Source organism: Aquarana catesbeiana, linkage group LG13 (genome assembly GCF_042186555.1).
Source record: "Aquarana catesbeiana isolate 2022-GZ linkage group LG13, ASM4218655v1, whole genome shotgun sequence".
In the NCBI taxonomy this organism is placed as follows: Eukaryota; Metazoa; Chordata; class Amphibia; order Anura; family Ranidae; genus Aquarana; species Aquarana catesbeiana.
Genome location: NC_133336.1, coordinates 235,100,843 through 235,118,095, shown reverse-complemented (window position 1 = coordinate 235,118,095; position 17,253 = coordinate 235,100,843). Strand labels below are relative to the sequence as shown.

The 17,253-nt window shown below is 45.1% G+C and overlaps 1 protein-coding gene across 1 annotated transcript in view; it reads right to left on the bottom strand.

Annotated features, from left to right (window-relative positions):
• LOC141116971 (NACHT, LRR and PYD domains-containing protein 3-like) overlaps nucleotides 1–17,253 on the bottom strand; it is a gene marked incomplete at its 5' end in the record, with an annotated part of 51,428 nt that overhangs the window by 6,666 nt on the left and 27,509 nt on the right. Inside the window, 4 exon segments of the mRNA XM_073609505.1 lie at nucleotides 3,640–3,804; nucleotides 4,073–4,237; nucleotides 9,906–10,070; nucleotides 10,453–10,617. Of these exon segments, the coding sequence (XP_073465606.1) occupies nucleotides 3,640–3,804; nucleotides 4,073–4,237; nucleotides 9,906–10,070; nucleotides 10,453–10,617 (660 nt within the window).

Genomic DNA, 17,253 nt, shown 5'->3' with positions numbered 1-17,253 from the left:
AAGGTCTGTGTAACGTGTTCCCAGAGACTGGGAGGTTACAAACTCCTGTTTCTGGACAACGTGTTGCTGAGGCTTCGGTCAGTCAAAGAAGGAGCGGTGGAGAAGGTGGCCGTCTGACCGATGTGTTCAGACAATTTTTTAGTCCGCAGCCCCAAGGTATGATCGGTTCCAGCAACCATCGGCAGCGTCTGTTTTACATGGTGCAGCAATACCTAGGGGCAAGATCTGACTTGGACACCTTTCCCACCGAAAATCCTCTGGGTTACTGGGTCTTGAGGATGGATCACTGGCCAGAGCTTGCACAGTATGCAACTGAGCTACTGGCCTGTCCTGCATCCAGCGTTCTTTCAGGAACGCACATTCAGTGCTGCTGGAGGCTTTGTAACCGATCACAGGGTGCGTCTGTCCACTGACTCGGTCGATCGACTGACCTTCATAAAAATGAATCAGTCTTGGATCACCACCACCACCTGTTCAACAGGGGCATGTAATTTCAATTCTTGATCTAATATTTCACAGCAGGGCCCGTTTCTGCGCCCATCAAGAGTATCTGTGAGGATTTACAGTGTTGTTGCACCAGCACCACCACCACCAAAGGCCCAATTTTTCTGCCCCTATTCAACAGGGGCATGTAATTACAATTCTTCTAATATTTCACAGCAGGGCCCGTTTCTGCGTCCACCAAGAGTATCTGTGAGGATTTACAGTGTTATGGCACCAGCACCACCACCAAAGGCCCAATTTTTCTGCCCCTATTGAACAGGGGCATGTAATTACAATTCTTGATCTAATATTTCACAGCAGGGCCCTGTGAGGGCTTACAGTGTTGTGGCCACAACACCTAAGGCCCAAATTTCTGCTGAGTATATAGGGCAGGCCCCTACTTTCAAACATCCAACTTACAAACGACTCCTACTTGCAAACGGAAGGAGACAACAGGAAGCGAGATGAAATCTACCCCTAGGAAGGGAAATTCTCTCCTGTAAGAGTTAATATGGGAAAAACTTTTCTCCTTTCCCCTGACGCTTTATCACCAATCCTTGTTTCAATAACAACCCCAAATTTTCAAAAAACATTTGTCATTGGGACGAAAAGTGAGGTGAAATCTTCTGAAGAGGAGCACAGACAGCAAAACAAATGTCACAGGGGTGATAACCCTTCCCTAGGTTTTCCAAAAAGCTTAAAATAGATTTTTTGGCTGGAGCTAAACACATTTAAAATGTACCAGTTCAAAATTACAAACAGATTCTACTTAACAACAAACCTACAGTCCCTGTCTTGTTTGCACCGCCTGTATACAGCTGTTCAGAGTATATAGGGCCTGGGGGCCCCACACCTTTCCTTTTTTAATTTGGGTGCGGGGTTCCCCTTAATATCCATACAAGACCCAAAGGGCCTGGTAATGGAATGGGGGTACCCATGCCATTTGTCTCACTGATTTTATCAAAAATGCTTTTTGATGACATCTTCCTCCTGCTGCCAGCCATCCACTGTGTCCCAAGCCTCGTTCTGAGGCCGCTCTTCCGGAGCCGGCATTTACATCATTCGGAAGATCCCCGGTTATCATACACAGCACGGATCTTGTCACAGGATGTGGGAACTTCATCTCGACTTTGTGATACCATGCTTTTCATTTTTATACTACATGGGAGTTAATCTTACGTTGTCTATTAAATTGATTTTTAAAAAACGACTGCACCCAGAGGCGCCTCTCCACTTGTGCTTTTTTTCAGCTCCTTGGAATATGGTTTCTTCCCTTAATTGACGGCAGCCTTGAGTGCTTCCTGTGGACGTTTTTTTCCCTCTCCCAATACCACTACATAGCTGATTTGCCTGTGTGTATGCCAGATGGACTATATTGTCAATTACTAGCAGATTTGTTTTGGGACTTTTATGATCTCTGTGTTGATGCGCCTATACTTGTGTTCAGATTTCGTAGCTCATTGGTAGTGCAAAACAGTTAGTTTACTGCACACCAGAGATGTCTTTTCAGGGATTTTTCTGCCCACTTTTATTTAAACAAAAGAAACATTCATGAATGAATATCTTCCCATGTAGGGGGTTCTCACCATCAATTTGACAAACAAACAACATCCAGCCTTGTAGCTCTCTTCGCACCTTTACTACTCAGGCCTCATACCTTGGTCCTCCAGACCATCTAACACACAGTCCCAGTGCTCATGCATAAAACACTGTACCTTTGTCAGCTTTGCTTCTTACCCTGCAGCTACCTGCTGCTCTATCTCTCACAGGCTCGGGCCTTTGTCTGTCCTGACGTGGACAGTACGGTGTGACATGCTCCTCTCACAGCTCCCTTATCACACTGACCCCCTCGGGCGGTTGGGACACCGACATCTAACTCTGTCTCTAACATAAACCCAGCACACACCTGCATCATTACTGTGCCCGTTTTCTGCAAAATCTGGTCCAGACCACCAGATTAAAACAGTATCTTGCCCTGCCACAGAATATACAATATGTTACGTGCTGCGTAAACTATTGGCGCTATAAATACCTGTGATTAATAAATATTCACGATTGCCAAGTGTTTGGTGAGTTCAGCTATCTGATGAAGACTGCCTTCTGTTATTGTCTCTGCTCCATATAGGCCAGGAATAGAGGCCTCGGGGATAAATAGATCACTATTACAACAATTGAAGTCAGAATATTTACAAGTTTTGGATGCAAATTTTACTCCTGCCAGACTAGCTACCATATACCCTACAATCTCCTCGGAGTGTTGGAGATGTGGTTTCTCACGGTCTGGTGCGGAACACATCTTCTGGGAATGCTCTCACATTAAACCCTTCTGGGAGGGGATAGTCTTGTGTATCTCAGACCTCCTGAAAATTCCTATCCCAAACTCAATAAAAGTTTGTCTAGTGGGCCTGGTTGACAAGGTGGTTCCCTCAATGGCTCTTAGAACATTATTAAACATATTATTTTTCTACGGGAGAAAAGCTATCCTATTGAAATGGAGGTCCTCTGCGCCTCCAGGTATACATTTTTGGAAGGGACTAGTCAATTCCATGTTACCTTAGTACAAAGCAACATACCTCTCTAGAGGGTGCGAGAAAAAGTTTAACAAAGTGTGGCAAGCGTGGTTTAACTCAGATACCACTGCTGGATAAAGTTGATTAATGTACTGTTCTAGGTAATCCAACGTTAAAATCATCAATACTGCTTTGAAATATATTTAATCCTCCAACTCTGTCAAGGGAGGTGACAATGGTTTACTAAGAATGTGCTATAGGTTTACTAATACTCGAGGGCTACATAGATGTGCAATATCTGTGAAATACTTTATAACAATTTGTTATATCCACTGGATGTATCGTGAGGTATATTTTTAGATATAATGGAAATGTCCTGGCCGAAGGGGGGTGAACCGAGTTACAGGTTGTTGGGGGGAGGGAGTGGGAGGGGAAAGAGAAGGTTTTGCACTTAGTTAGGTGCTTATGTTAGATAGGTTATAAGTGTGACCGCTCGGTGGTCGGAAGGCCTGGCATTGTGCTAGAGTCACCCTTATGTTTACTGTATGTTTAATAAAAAATTTTCAATAAAAAGAATTAAAAAAAAAAAGTTTTGGATGCAAACTGTCCAGAATATTATTGTTTCACTCAGTCCTGTTATACTCACTGTAATTCCTCTATCCCGCTTGTTGTCAGAGCTTCCATCAAATCCCTGAAATGAGGACCCTCCAGATTGTTCCCAGACAGGTCCAGTGTCCTCAGTGTCTGGGTATTTCTTATTCCATATGCCAGGTGGGAGCAGGAACTGTCTGTCAGGTGATTACCATCCAAACTATGGAAGAAGAGAAAAATACCACCAGAAGAAAAATTATTTCCTCACTTTATACAACTCTAGAAAATACAATGGGGAGATCCCCACCACTAAATTGTGGGTGCTCATGTCAGATGAAAAGGATTTGTATGAGGCTCTGATTTCTCATTGCAGTAAGGTCAGATTCCCTGTGTATGACCATCTACAATCTTCTCTATTTATATAGTATATTGTACAGGATGCCTGGGATGGGTCCTGGAGAGTGGTTAAATGTCACTGTTGTACTCACTGTAATTCCTCTATTCGGCTTGTTGTCAGAGCGTCCATCAGATCCCTGAAATGAGGACCCTCCAGATTGTTCCAGGACAGGTCCATTATCTTCAGCGTCTGGTTATTTTTTATTCCAGTTGCCAGGTGGGAACAGGAACTGTCTGTCAGGTGATTTCTATCCAATCTGTAGAAGCAGAGAAGAATGTTACCAGAAGAAACTGAATTTCTCCCCCAAGAAAATGAATGGAACTATTCTCTACATAAATGGAACTCATTTCTCTTTATTGGAATCATTTATTATAGATTACTTTAAAAAACTCCAATAAATACTATATACTTGTATACAGCACTGGGACAAGGTCATCCAGTACACAAGGCAAAGATGTCAAACTGCCCCCCCGCTGGTTTCTTAAGAATTAGTCAATAATTTTTCAAATCTTTTAATATAAAATAGATATTGTAACAGTAACTCCCAACATTGTTGTCAATGAATGCAATGATGACCCCCAGCACTGGTGTTGGTGGGCAAAGCGATAACCCCCTGCTTTGGTGTCCGTGGCCACAATAATAACAGCCAACATTGGTGTTAATGATCACAATAACAACCCCCTCTTACTGGCGGTCAGTGGATGTGCTATTTAAACCCCTTTTTTTGTGGTCAGTGGCAAATCTGTTAACTCCCCTTAAGTCCAGCCAAAAACACAAGCAGAAAATCAGCACAAGGGACATAATTTACATTCAGTAGGATGTGCCCCTGGTGCTAATTCTACTATGAATGAAATGGTATCTGTAGCGCACCCCTAAGGAGCTGCATGTAGAATGGGATCCCCCACCCTGCACACCGCATCTTCACAGCACACTTGATTCAGAAGAACAGTCCAGTGCTTAGTTTTTATGTTTTATTGAGGGGAATATATGTGGATAGGGATATTATGGGATGCCCAGCAAAAGAACTCTTCAGGGATACAATTATATACAGTCCGTATATACACTTGTCCTCTGCCTCCTGCACACAGCTTGATTGCAGAACAACAACTCCCAGAACCAGCTGGTGCATTAGATAGGTAGATAGGTCAGATAGGTAGCAAAAAGCCCTTTACAGGCAGGGACCGCGGGACCCTTGTATGTGTAGCAAGTCCTAGTGCCCAGCTGTCCTGTTGCAACTCATCTAAGGATCACCTTTTCAGGCACTGCCAGCCCACCTGGCTTCAGCTGCCCCTTTCACTAGTCCTCCTGGCTACTCTTCCACAGTCCTCTCACACTGACTCTGCATCCATCCCAGACTGCTCTCCTCAGTCCTCTCAGGCATGCCTCTCAGTCCTCTCCTGACTGTAACACTCACCAGCCCACCTGTCTTCCTCCCTGGAGGTTGTCAGTGTTCTCCTGCCCTCCTCCTGTTCCCATGCCTCCGGTCAGGACACCTCTGTGTATCTTGAAGAGAGCCCCTTCTACAACCGAGCCCAGGCCCGAGGTCGACCCCCAAACTAGGGGGCACCCTCAAGGGCCAATGAAAGCCAAACACTCCATCTCCAACTTCCACCAGAACTCCACTGTCCTAGCTGCACTGAGCTAGATAATTTGAGGGGCCTGCCCCCTGCCAACCCATCTGTTGGGGATTGGTCAGGGCCCTCATAAATACTCCAAGCAGCTCCTTCTCACCTCTACTCCTATGGAGGTTTCCAGCAAGCTCCAGAAGTAGGGGGAGGTCTCAAAGATGCTGCCGGTGAGTCATCCAGCCCTCCCTGAGTCACTCAAACCCTGTCCTAGAAAAACACAGGCTGGCTCAACCAAGCCTGACAATTTACCTACACTAACAAAAATCTATTCTAGCACACTAGAGGGTGCTACATATCTAAGAATGGGGGGCAGGGAATACTTAATAGCTCCTCCCCCTGCATTCAGAGATCCTGTTTCATTCATAGAAGCTGTAGTATGGCTTCTATGAATGGCATAGGGTGTGTCAGGATCTCTTAAAGAGGTCCTATGACAGCCCCTTAGCTGTATTAACCCATGTCACACTGGAAAATTATGGCAACAGGGATGGGGGCAGTGTGGGGGATCAAGATTGAAGCAGATTCCTACTAACAGAAGAAGTATTGGCACGCATCCTACTGACTAAGATATGTCCGTTTTGCTGATTTTTTTGTTTGTGTTTTTGGCTGCACTTAGGAAATGATATAAAAACATACAGGAGACTTTCTTGGTGTACTAAACAGCAAAACAACATATTATATAAATCTGTATTTATGTCAAATATCATTAAAATTCAATGATAAATTAGTGCACACCAATGAATCTACATAATAAGGTATATCCTATAGCATGTCATGGAAATCTCTGATGACTGGTCCCTTTAATTTCCAGTTTTACATGTACTTCACTATTCACCAAAAATAGGGTCAGTGGAGGTCTTAATTATCTCCCCCATCTATTGGTGGTCAGTTTTATTGTAAATGAACTTCTTCCACCTGCACTGGTGGTCAGTGGCAGTGTTGTTAACCTCCATGCATGCACTTGTGGTCAGTGGCAGTGTTAATTAGCTCTCCACATGCACTTGTGATCAGTGGCCGAGTTAATTACCTTCCCTTGTGCATTGATGACCATTGGCAGTTTTAATAAGCTCCTCCAATGCATTGGTAATAAATGACAGTGTTAATTGGCTTTCCCCATGCATCTGTGATCAGTGACAGTGTTAACGGGCATTGTTGGTGAGCGATGGTGCTAACTAGCTCTCCCCGTGTAATGGTGGTGAGTGGTGGGGTTAATTACCCCACCACATTGTTGGTCAGTGGCAGTGTTAATTAGCTCCTCCCATGCAATTGTGGTCAGTGGTACCATCCATTAGCTCCTCCCCATGCATCTGTGGCAGTGGTGGATTTAATTCTTCCCTTCCTCCACGTGCAGTGGTGGTCAGTGGTAGTGTTAATTAAAGCCGCATACACACAATCGGATTTTCCGACAACAAAACCGTGGATTTTTTTCCGAAGGATGTTAGCTCAAACTTGTCTTGCATACACACAGTCACACAAATGTTAGCCCAAAATTCCGAACGTGAGAATGCGGTGACGTACAACACGTACGACGGGACTATAAAAAGAAAGTTCAATAGCCAGTGCGGCTCCTTCTGCTTGATTCAGAGCATGCGTGAACTTTTGTGCCACGGACTTGTGTACACACGATCGGACTTTTGTTGACGGAAAATTTGAGAACCTGTTCTTAAACATTTGTGGGCGGAAATTCCGACAGATAATGTTCGATGGGGCATACACACGGTCGGACTTTCCGACAACAAGCTCACATGGAACATTTCCCGTTGGAAAGTCCGACCGTGTGCACGCGGCAAGCCAACCGTGTGTACGTGGCTTTACTCCCCATGCAGTGACGGTCAATGGTAAGGGTAAATTACCTCAACCCTGCATTGGTGGTCAGTACTCTTGCACAGCACCATTCTATCACCTTGGTAGCTTGGCTGAATGATAACATCAAATGTGCAGACCAGCCAAGACTATACTCCTACTGTTGGGAGCTCGTTCCACCTGATAGTGTTGAAGTTCGCAGGGAGCATGCCAGCACCCATCACCCTGCTGCTACTGCTTGGTACATTATTGCCACTGCTTGTGTTATGAGTTGGGCACCAGCTGGGAAGCAATTTAGTAGCAGAGTGAGTAATGGTCACCCACCTCCTTCCATGTAACACTTCTGAAATCCCCCTGGTTTATTACAAAATTAGTTATTTTTTCAAAAATTTCAAATAAAAAAGTTATTGTTATGCAAGCGTACACAAGATCGGACTTTCTGGCATACTTGGTCCGGCACACTTTCCGACGGACTTTGTCCGCCAGGTGCGCCGGACTTTAAAACGGACGGACTTGCCCACACACGACCGGACTTTCCGGCGGGCTAAATCCGCCCGTCTTTCCGACGGACTTTCGCCGGATTTACAGCAGACTTTCAGAATGAACGGACTTGCCCACACATGGACAAGTCCGTTCATTTTGAACGTGACTCAGGTACGACGGGACTAGAAAAGGAAGTCAATCTTGCCGCTTTTATCGGCGAGATTGACACCTTGCGAGCCCTGTCGTGGGGCATACCAGGCCCTTAGGTCTGGTATGGGTTATAAAGGGAAGCCCCTACGCCAAAAAAAGGCGTGGGGTCCCCCCTAAAATCCATACCAGACCCCGATCCGAGCATGCAGCCCGGCCGGTCAGGAAAGGGGGTAGGGACTAGTGAGCGCCCCCCCTCCTGAACCGTACCAGGCCGCATGCCCTCAACATGGGGGGTGCCTGGGGGGAGGGGGGCCCTGCGGGGCCCCCCCACCCCAAAGCACCTTGTCCCCATGTTGATGAGGACAAGGGCCTCTTCCCTAAAACACTGGCCACTGGTTGTCGGGGTCTGCGGGCAGGGGGCTTATCGGAATCCGGGAGCTCCCTATAATAAGAGGGCCCCCAGATCCCGGCCCCCCACCATATGTGAATGAGTATGGGGTACATGGCACCCCTACCCATTCACCTAGGGAAAAAGCGTCAATAATAAAACACACTACACAAGTTTTTTAAATAATTTATTAAACAGCTCCGGGGGGGTCTTCCTCCGGCTTCAGGGGTCTTCTTCCGGCTTCGGGGGTCCCTCCGGTTCCTCTTCTCCTGGCGTCCGGTTGGTTCTTCTCCGCTCTTCTTCTCCCGGTGTTCCAGTTCTTCAGCTGGCTCCTCCGCTGTCTTCAGGCCGCTCTTTTGCCAGCGGAGGTCCGGACTTCTGAGCTTCTTGTCTTCTTCCCTCGTCTTCTCCAGATGTTGACACGACGGTCTCTCCGGCTGGACTGCTCTCTGAGGGCTCCGTTGTGACTTATATAGGCAGAGACCCCGCCCCCTTATGATGTCACAGTCCCTGGGTATGCGTCCCCACCCCCTTTCCTGACCGGATCGGGGTCTGGTATGGATTTTAGGGGGGACCCCACGCCGTTTTTTCGGCGTAGGGGCTTCCCTTTATAATCCCTACCAGACCTAAGGGCCTGGTATGCCCCGAGCTTGCCGCAATAGGAAAATTTGTTTTTCATATTGCAGCGAGCGCGAAATGCAATACCCTGCCCTTGCGTCGTATCTGGTCCGTTGGACCAGCATACAGACGAGCGGGCTTTCCGTCGGACCAGCACACAGACGAGCGGACTTTCCGCCAGAAACTGAGTCCGACGGAAAGATTTAAAACATGTTTCAAATCTAGGGCCGGCGGGCTTTTGGGAAAAAGTCCGCCGGAAAAGTCCGCCGGAGCCTACACACGGTCGGATTGTCCGGCGGACTCTGGTCCACCGGACCAAGTATGCCGGAAATGGATGCAATGATGACCTCCAGCATTGGTGTTAGTGGACTAAATTATAACCCCCTGCATTAGTGTCAGTGACTGAAATAACAATCCCCAGAATTGGTGCCAGTGACCACAATAAGAAACCCAAAAATTGGAGTCAGGGATGGCAAAAAAAAACCAGCTATGATGCCAGCGACCACAGTAATAACCCCCACATTGGTGGCCAGTGGCAAAGCAGTTTCAAACCCCTTTATTGATGGTCTGTGGCATTGCTGTTGATCTCCTCTGTGCATTAATTGTCAGTTACAGTGCTGTTAACTCCCCCCATCCTCTTCATTGATGGTCACTGGCAGTGCTGTTACCCCCAACCCCCACACTTTGAGATTACTCTTCCGTACAGAATTAACTTCACACAGAAGACCACACAAAGAGCTGGAGGCCTATATACAGCCCCTGGGCTGCATTTTGTGCACCCCTGGAGCAGACGCACCAACATATTTTTGGATGTAAAGTGTCTTAAATATTATTTCAGTCAGTCCTGTAATACTCACTGTAATTCCTCTATCCGGCTTGTTCTCAGAGCTTCCATCAGCTCCCTGAAATGAGGACCCTCCAAATTGTTCCCAGTCAGGTTCAGTGACCTCATTGTCTGGTTATTTCTTATTCCAGATGCCAGGTGGAGGCAGGAACTGTCTGTCAAGTGATTATTATATAAACTGTAGAAGAGAAAAATGTTACCAGATGATGAAAGGAATATGTATGAGGCTTTCATTGCCCATTGCAGTAAGGTCAGAAGACACAATTTAGACAACAGACTGGAATTGAGTTAGGGAGTCCAAAATTAGATAAGTTTTGTTTACATTCTCAAATTGAAATGTTAAATTGACCCAGAATACTATTGTCTCAGTCAATCCTGTTATAGGCCTAGTTCACATGAATCCATGCCCCCTATGAGGGCCATATATACCTGCACGGGCCCCTCATACAGGCAATCCCAAAGCGGTTGATTTGGATGCAGCCGCTGCTCCCAATGTGACATCTGTGTGAGTGTGGGTACATGGCCCCAAATGCACCATCGGTGAAAAAGGCCATACTCACTGTAATGCCTCTATCCAGCTTGTTGTCAGAGCTTCCATCAGATCTCTGAAATGAGGACCCTCTAGATTGTTCCCTGCCAGGTCCAGTGTCCTCAGTGTCTGGTTATTTCTTATTCCAGATGCCAGGTGGGGGCAGGAACTGTCTGTCAGGTGATTATTATTCAAACTGTAGAAGAACAGAAGAATGTTACCAGAAGAAAATTATTTTCTCCCCCAGGAATGAATGTAACTCCTTTCTATTCATAGGAATCATTTATATTAGATCACTTTATAAAACTAAATGAAATAGAACTTTATAAGAAAAATGTTATAATGGAGTAGACCCCCAATATTGCCATCCATGTGTAGAGACGGTGATATCTTCATACACAGAATGAGCATAGAATACCACTGACATGACTCATATTGTGCTATAATATCCTTGTGTATGGAGCATAAATCATGTAGCGCTATCCTTGCAAGGGCCATTTGTTTTGTGTCCCAGGTTCTCTTCCCACTAGCGCAACCACAGGCAGGCAACAGCAACTTACACAATTTGGCACTTCAGCAACTTTGGTACAATAAACAGTTTAGGGGTTGCCTTGTTTTTTGACAGTTTATTGAATGTTAACTGGGGTGGGGCTGTGGGATACTCCAAAACATCAACAGGAACAAAGAGGCCATTCTCCCTTTAGCACCTTCTTGACCCAGTCCCCTTACTATTGGGACATATAGTGGACAGTACTGGGACACCTGTAGCAATGTCCCAGGCCAGCCAAGCCTTATTCCCTGTGCAGAGGGGTTAACAAAAGCAACAGTCACCAAGATCCTTTCCCCTTAGGTTTGTACTCACAGTGTTCCCCCCACAAAGCCTTGGAATGTCTGCTCCAGACTCCAGCAGGCAGGCTCATCGGTGAACTCCTAAGGCAGATGCTCAGTGGCATTCCTATAACTCCTAAAGGTTTTGTGGCTAGATAGGCCCCCAGCTAAGCATAGCTGGAACCTCAATGATCAGGGTGGACCAGTTCCGGACTGGCCTACCGGTATACCAGGAAATTTCCCGGTAGGTCACCTGTCCTGGGGCCACTTTGATCTGTGGCTGGCTGCAGCGCTCCCCTCCCGACTCCTCCTCTTGTTTGTCACACACAACGGGAGCGCTGTGTGTCACGGACCTGAGTCTGTGTGTTGTCGGAAGCGTGGTGTAACAAGGTCCCGCCCCCCTAGACCGACTCGTCTGATAGTAGATTGCATCAGTGTTCTGTCTATCACATGAGACAGTCTAAGGGGGTGGGACCTTGTTACACTGTGCCGTCGACATTACACACAGACCCAGCTATGTGACACGCAGTGGGAGATGTCCTCTGTGTGATCCAGGGCAGGCTATAGTGAGTCTGCATTCATGGGCAAAGTGAGGCTGCGATTATGGGCAAAGTGAGGCTGCGATTATGGGCACAGTGAGGCTGCGATTATGGGCACAGTGAGGCTGCATTGATGGGCACAGTGAGGCTGCATTGATGGGCACAGTGAGCCTGAGATTATGGGCACAGTGAGCCTGAGATTATGGGCACAGTGAGAATGAGATTATGGGCACAGTGAGAATGAGATTATGGGCACAGTGAGCCTGCATTGATGGGCACAGTGAGCCTGCATTGATGGGCACAGTGAGCCTGCATTGATGGGCACAGTGAGCCTGCATTGATGGGCACAGTGAGCCTGCATTGATAGGCACAGTGAGGCTGCATTGATGGGCACAGTGAGGCTGCATTGATGGGCACAGTGAGGCTGCATTGATGGGCACAATGAAACTGCGATTATGGGCACAGTGGTAGGCTGCATTTGATGGGCACTGGTGAGACTGCATTGATCTCTTGTATCATTGCAGTCTGACTGTCTTTAGTATGATGTCCTCAGTTTCTAACCATTGCCTGCATCATGTCCACAGCCTCTAACCATCTCTTGTATCATGTCTGCGGTCTCTGACGGAGTTTGGAGAGGAGTCAAGAGTGGGAGTGCCACCAGGATGGGGGTCATGGAAGAAGTCAGACGTGTGTGGACTGTAGAGAGGAGACTATAGGGTAAAACCAGAGCCACCAACCTGGAGCCGTCTGAGCCCTGCACAGTGCACCTGAGAGGAGGTCAGTGACAGCGCAGGTCAGTCTAAGAGGTTACACTGATGTAAGGGGGGTGTGAATAAAATAATGTAAAGGGACACTGATATAAAGGTTTCCCCCTTATATCAGTAACACCCCTCACTTACCTTATTGTATTATTTTTGTGGAAGGTGGTCTCTGGTCACCAGAGTTCCCCCCATGTTCCCAGAGTTTCTGGGGTCCCCCTCGATGATTGACCACCTTTACCACTTTTAACTGGAATTAGATTTTATAATAGGGAGATATATATATATATATATATATATATATATATATATATATATATATATATATATATATATATCTCCCTATGTGCTTTCATATCTGTCTTCTCTATATATAATAATATAATACACTCTTCAAATGTGCTTTAAAATGCATGGTGGTGAGGTTATGATGTTGGGCTAGTATAATAATGCTATGGGGCTGGTATAAATTTTTTCCAGGGCTGTTTTTTATTCCCAGCCTGGCCCTGGGTGGACCCTCAGCTGGACAGCCAGGTAGGACAGGCAGCTCTCCTGGCTGGGAACCTCTCCTCTAGGGAAAATACTATTTATGCCTCATCCAACTATCATCTGGGCACACATTCCTAGGGATTGTCTGGAGCTGCATAAATAATCAGGCTGCCTGTTTGACTCTCCCACCCACTAGATTCTGGAAATCTCCAGGAAATCAGAGGAAAGCAATCTAACCTGCAGCCTGCAGAACTCAGAAAAGCAATCACACACGGCTTAACTGATTACGGGAGAACCAAAAAACTAATTTTGCCTTTCCACATCTATCAGCTTATCTAGGAGGGTACTACAATCGTATCAGCAGACGTGAGTCCCTGCCCAGGTTTGAATCGTGGCCAGTTTCACAAAAGTCCCTAAAATTCTAAAAACTCCAACTTTCTCCCATACTCAATTAAAGTCCATAGGAAGTAGCATACATCCAGCTGCACCCCAATCTGATTCATTCCAGTAAAAAAACAAAAACAAAAACAAAAAAAAACACAAACACTTTCATCAGCAACACTCAACACAATGCTGTCCTCCAACTGCTCATCCCGACTTTGAATAAAACCTAGGATTTGGGAAGGTTGAAGTCCAAATTTTGTTCTGTAAGCATCCTCAAAACCATATCCAAGGTGTGGTTACTCAATGCCTGTGAGACCCACCAACTATGAGAATAAAACTTACTAAAAGATATGACCTCCAGGTAATGAGCACGTCACAATTAAATTCCAAGATTTGTTACCAAACATTAAGTCGGCAGATAGACGACTCCCTTGTATAGACGGACCCTTACTAAACATAATCTTGCATAGTATATTACCAATTTTAACCGCTTCCTGACCAGCGCACGACGATGTACGTTGGCAGAATGGCACGGCTGGGCAAATGGGCGTACCTGTACGTCCCTTTGAATTTGCCGCTGTGCCATTGCGCACGCGCCGGCTGAAAGCTCCGTGAGTCGTGTCGCGGGTCCCGCGGACTCGATCGCTGCCGGGATACCCACGATTGTCTCACAGAGAGGAAGAACGGGGAGATGCTAATGTAAACAAGCATCTCCCCGTTCTGCCTAGTGACAGTGTCACTAATCATAGCTCCCTGTGATTGGGAGCTATGATCAGTGATGTGTCACAGCTAGCCCAACCCCCCCTACAGTTAGAAACACTCCCTAGGACATACCCCTACAGCGTCACCTAGTGTTAACCCCTTCACTGCCAGTCACATTTACACAGTAATCAATGCAATTTTAATCGCACTGATCGCTGTATAAATGTGAATGGTCCCAAAATCGCACCACAATTGGCTGACGTGTCTGCCACAAATTCGCAGTCACAATAAAAATCGCTGATCGCCGCCATTACTAGTAAAAAAAAAAAAAAATTCATAAAAATGCCATAAAACTATCCCCTATTTTGTAAATGCTATAACTTTTGCGCAAACCAATCAATAAGCGCTTATTGCGATTTTTTTTTTTTTTTTACCAAAATTATGTAGAAGAATACGTATTGGCCTAAACTGAGGGAAAAAATTTCTTGGTACAAATAACCCAAATCTGTCCATATTATTTCTGTGTGAAGGTTATAAAGTCTACAAACTATGATATATATAGTAAAACCTTGGATTGCAAGCATAATTCGTTCCACAAACATGCTGTATATTTGAAAATTGATCAATCCTGATGAACTGAGGACTATTTCATTTACTGAGGCCCAAAAATGGCAGGAAAGTACAGTGGGGCAAAAAAGTATTTAGTCAGCCACCAATTGTGCAAGTTCTCCCACTTAAAAGGATGAGAGAGACCTGTAATTGTCATCATAGGTATACCTCAACTATGAGAGACAAAATGTAGAAACAAATCCAGACAATCACATTGTCTGATTTTTGATAGAATTTATTTGCAAATTATGGTGGAAAATAAGTATTTGGTCACCTACAAACAAGCAAGATTTCTGGCTCTCACAGACCTGTATCTTCTTCTTTAAGAGGCTCCTCTGTCCTCCACTCATTACCTGTATTAATGGCACCTGCTTGAACTTGTTATCAGTATAAAAGACACCTGTTCACAACCTCAAACAGTCACACTCCAAACTCCACTATGGTGAAGACCATAATTGTAGACCTGCACCAGGCTGGGAAAACTGAATCTGCAATAGGCAAGCAGCTTGGTGTGAAGAAATCAACTGTGGGAGCAATAATTAGAAAATGGAAGACATACAAGACCACCGATAATCTCCCTCGATCTGGGGCTCCACACAAGATCTCACCACGTGGGGTCAAAATGATCACAAGAACGGTGAGCAAAAATCCCAGAACCACACGGGGGGCCTAGTGAATGACCTGCAGAGAGCTGGGACCAACGCATCATAGGCTACCATCAGTAACACACTACACCGCCAGGCACTCAGATCCTGCAGTGCCAGACATGTCCCCCTGCTTAAGCCAGTACATGTCCGGGCCCGTCTGAGGTTTGCTAGAGAGCATTTGGATGATCCAGAAGAGGATTGGGAGAATGTCATATGGTCAGATGAAACCAAAGTAGAACTGTTTGATGGAAACACAACTTGTGAAGCATGGGGGTGGCAACATCATGCTTTGGGGCTGTTTCTCTGCAAAGGGAAGAGGACTACTGATCCATGTACATGAAAGAATGAATGGGGCTATGTATTGTGAGATTTTGGGTGCAAACCTCCTCCCATCAGCAAGGGCATTGAAGATGAAACGTGGCTGGGACTTTCAGCATGACAATGATCCCAAACACAACGCCCGGGCAACGAAGGAGTGGCTTCGTAAGAAGCATTTCAAGGTCCTGGAGTGGCCTAGCCAGTCTCCAGATCTCAACCACATAGAAAACCTTTGGAGGGAGTTGCAAGTCCATGTTGCCCAGCGACAGCCCCAAAACATCACTGCTCTAGAGGAGATCTCCATGGAGGAATGGACCAACATACCAGCAACAGTGTGTGACAACCTTGTGAGGACTTACAGAAAACAATTGACCTCTGTCATTACCAACAAAGGATATATAACAAAGTATTGAGATGAACTTTTGATATTGACCAAATACTTATTTTCCATAATAATTTGCAAATAAATTATTTCAAAAATCAGACAATGTGATTGTCTGGATTTGTTTCCACATTTTGTCTCTCATAGTTGAGGTATACCTATGATGACAATTACAGGCCTCTTTCATCTTTTTAAGTGGAAGAACTTGCACAATTGGTGGCTGACTAAATACTTTTTTGCCCCACTGTACAAATACCCCCAAATGACGTTTTGGAAAGTAGACAGTCCAAGGTAGTTAGTAAGAGGCATTGTGAGTTTTTTGAAGTTGTGATTTTGTGTCACAATTTTTTGGAAATATGAGGAAATTAAAAAGAAAAATTGTTTTTTCTTCACAATTTAGTTTTTTACATACTGTCACCAGTGCAGTACAGCGTCATCATATAACCGGTGAAACGGTGATCAGAGACACTGACGGGTGACAGTATGTAAAAAAAAAAAAAAATAATTTTTGTTCAATTTTTTTTCTTTTTTTTAACAATTTAGTTTTTTACATACTGTGACCAGAGCTGTATTACCAGGTGATCAGGATTTTTTTATTTTATTTTTTTAAACACTCTGATTGCTTATAACAGTGAAAATAACTGTTATAATCTGTTATAATAAATCTGCTCTAGGCCGGGCGAAAAGGTGCTAAATCACAGTCATGTTTTATTGTTTTGTCTAGATTTACTGTGTTTATAACAAAAACAATCATTTTAATTAAATGAAAACCTCATCTCTTTGGAGAAGTCTACCCCACATTACCTAAAAACTGAATTTTTACCTTCTCCGTCAGCTCATTCCCCACAATAATCACCTTTTGTTCCACTTGTACTTCCCTTCCAGCGATCCCCTGAAAAAATGGATGGAGAATTTCCTGCTAGAAAGACACATAAGGTACAGGCCATACTGAGCTCTTGTAGCCCAGTAACGTCAGAGCAGAGGCCCAACAGACCCTCGGCCAATGCTAACACTGGTATGTGTCTAACACAGGTATCCCATAGATCAGATTCTGCTGCCTCTTCTCATCTGTTAATTTTGGGAAATTATCAATGTGCTCACATAAAAACAAAGAAAAAAACATATATAATATAAAACAAGTAACAAATATAACTATTTTTCTTGGGGGAAAAAGCT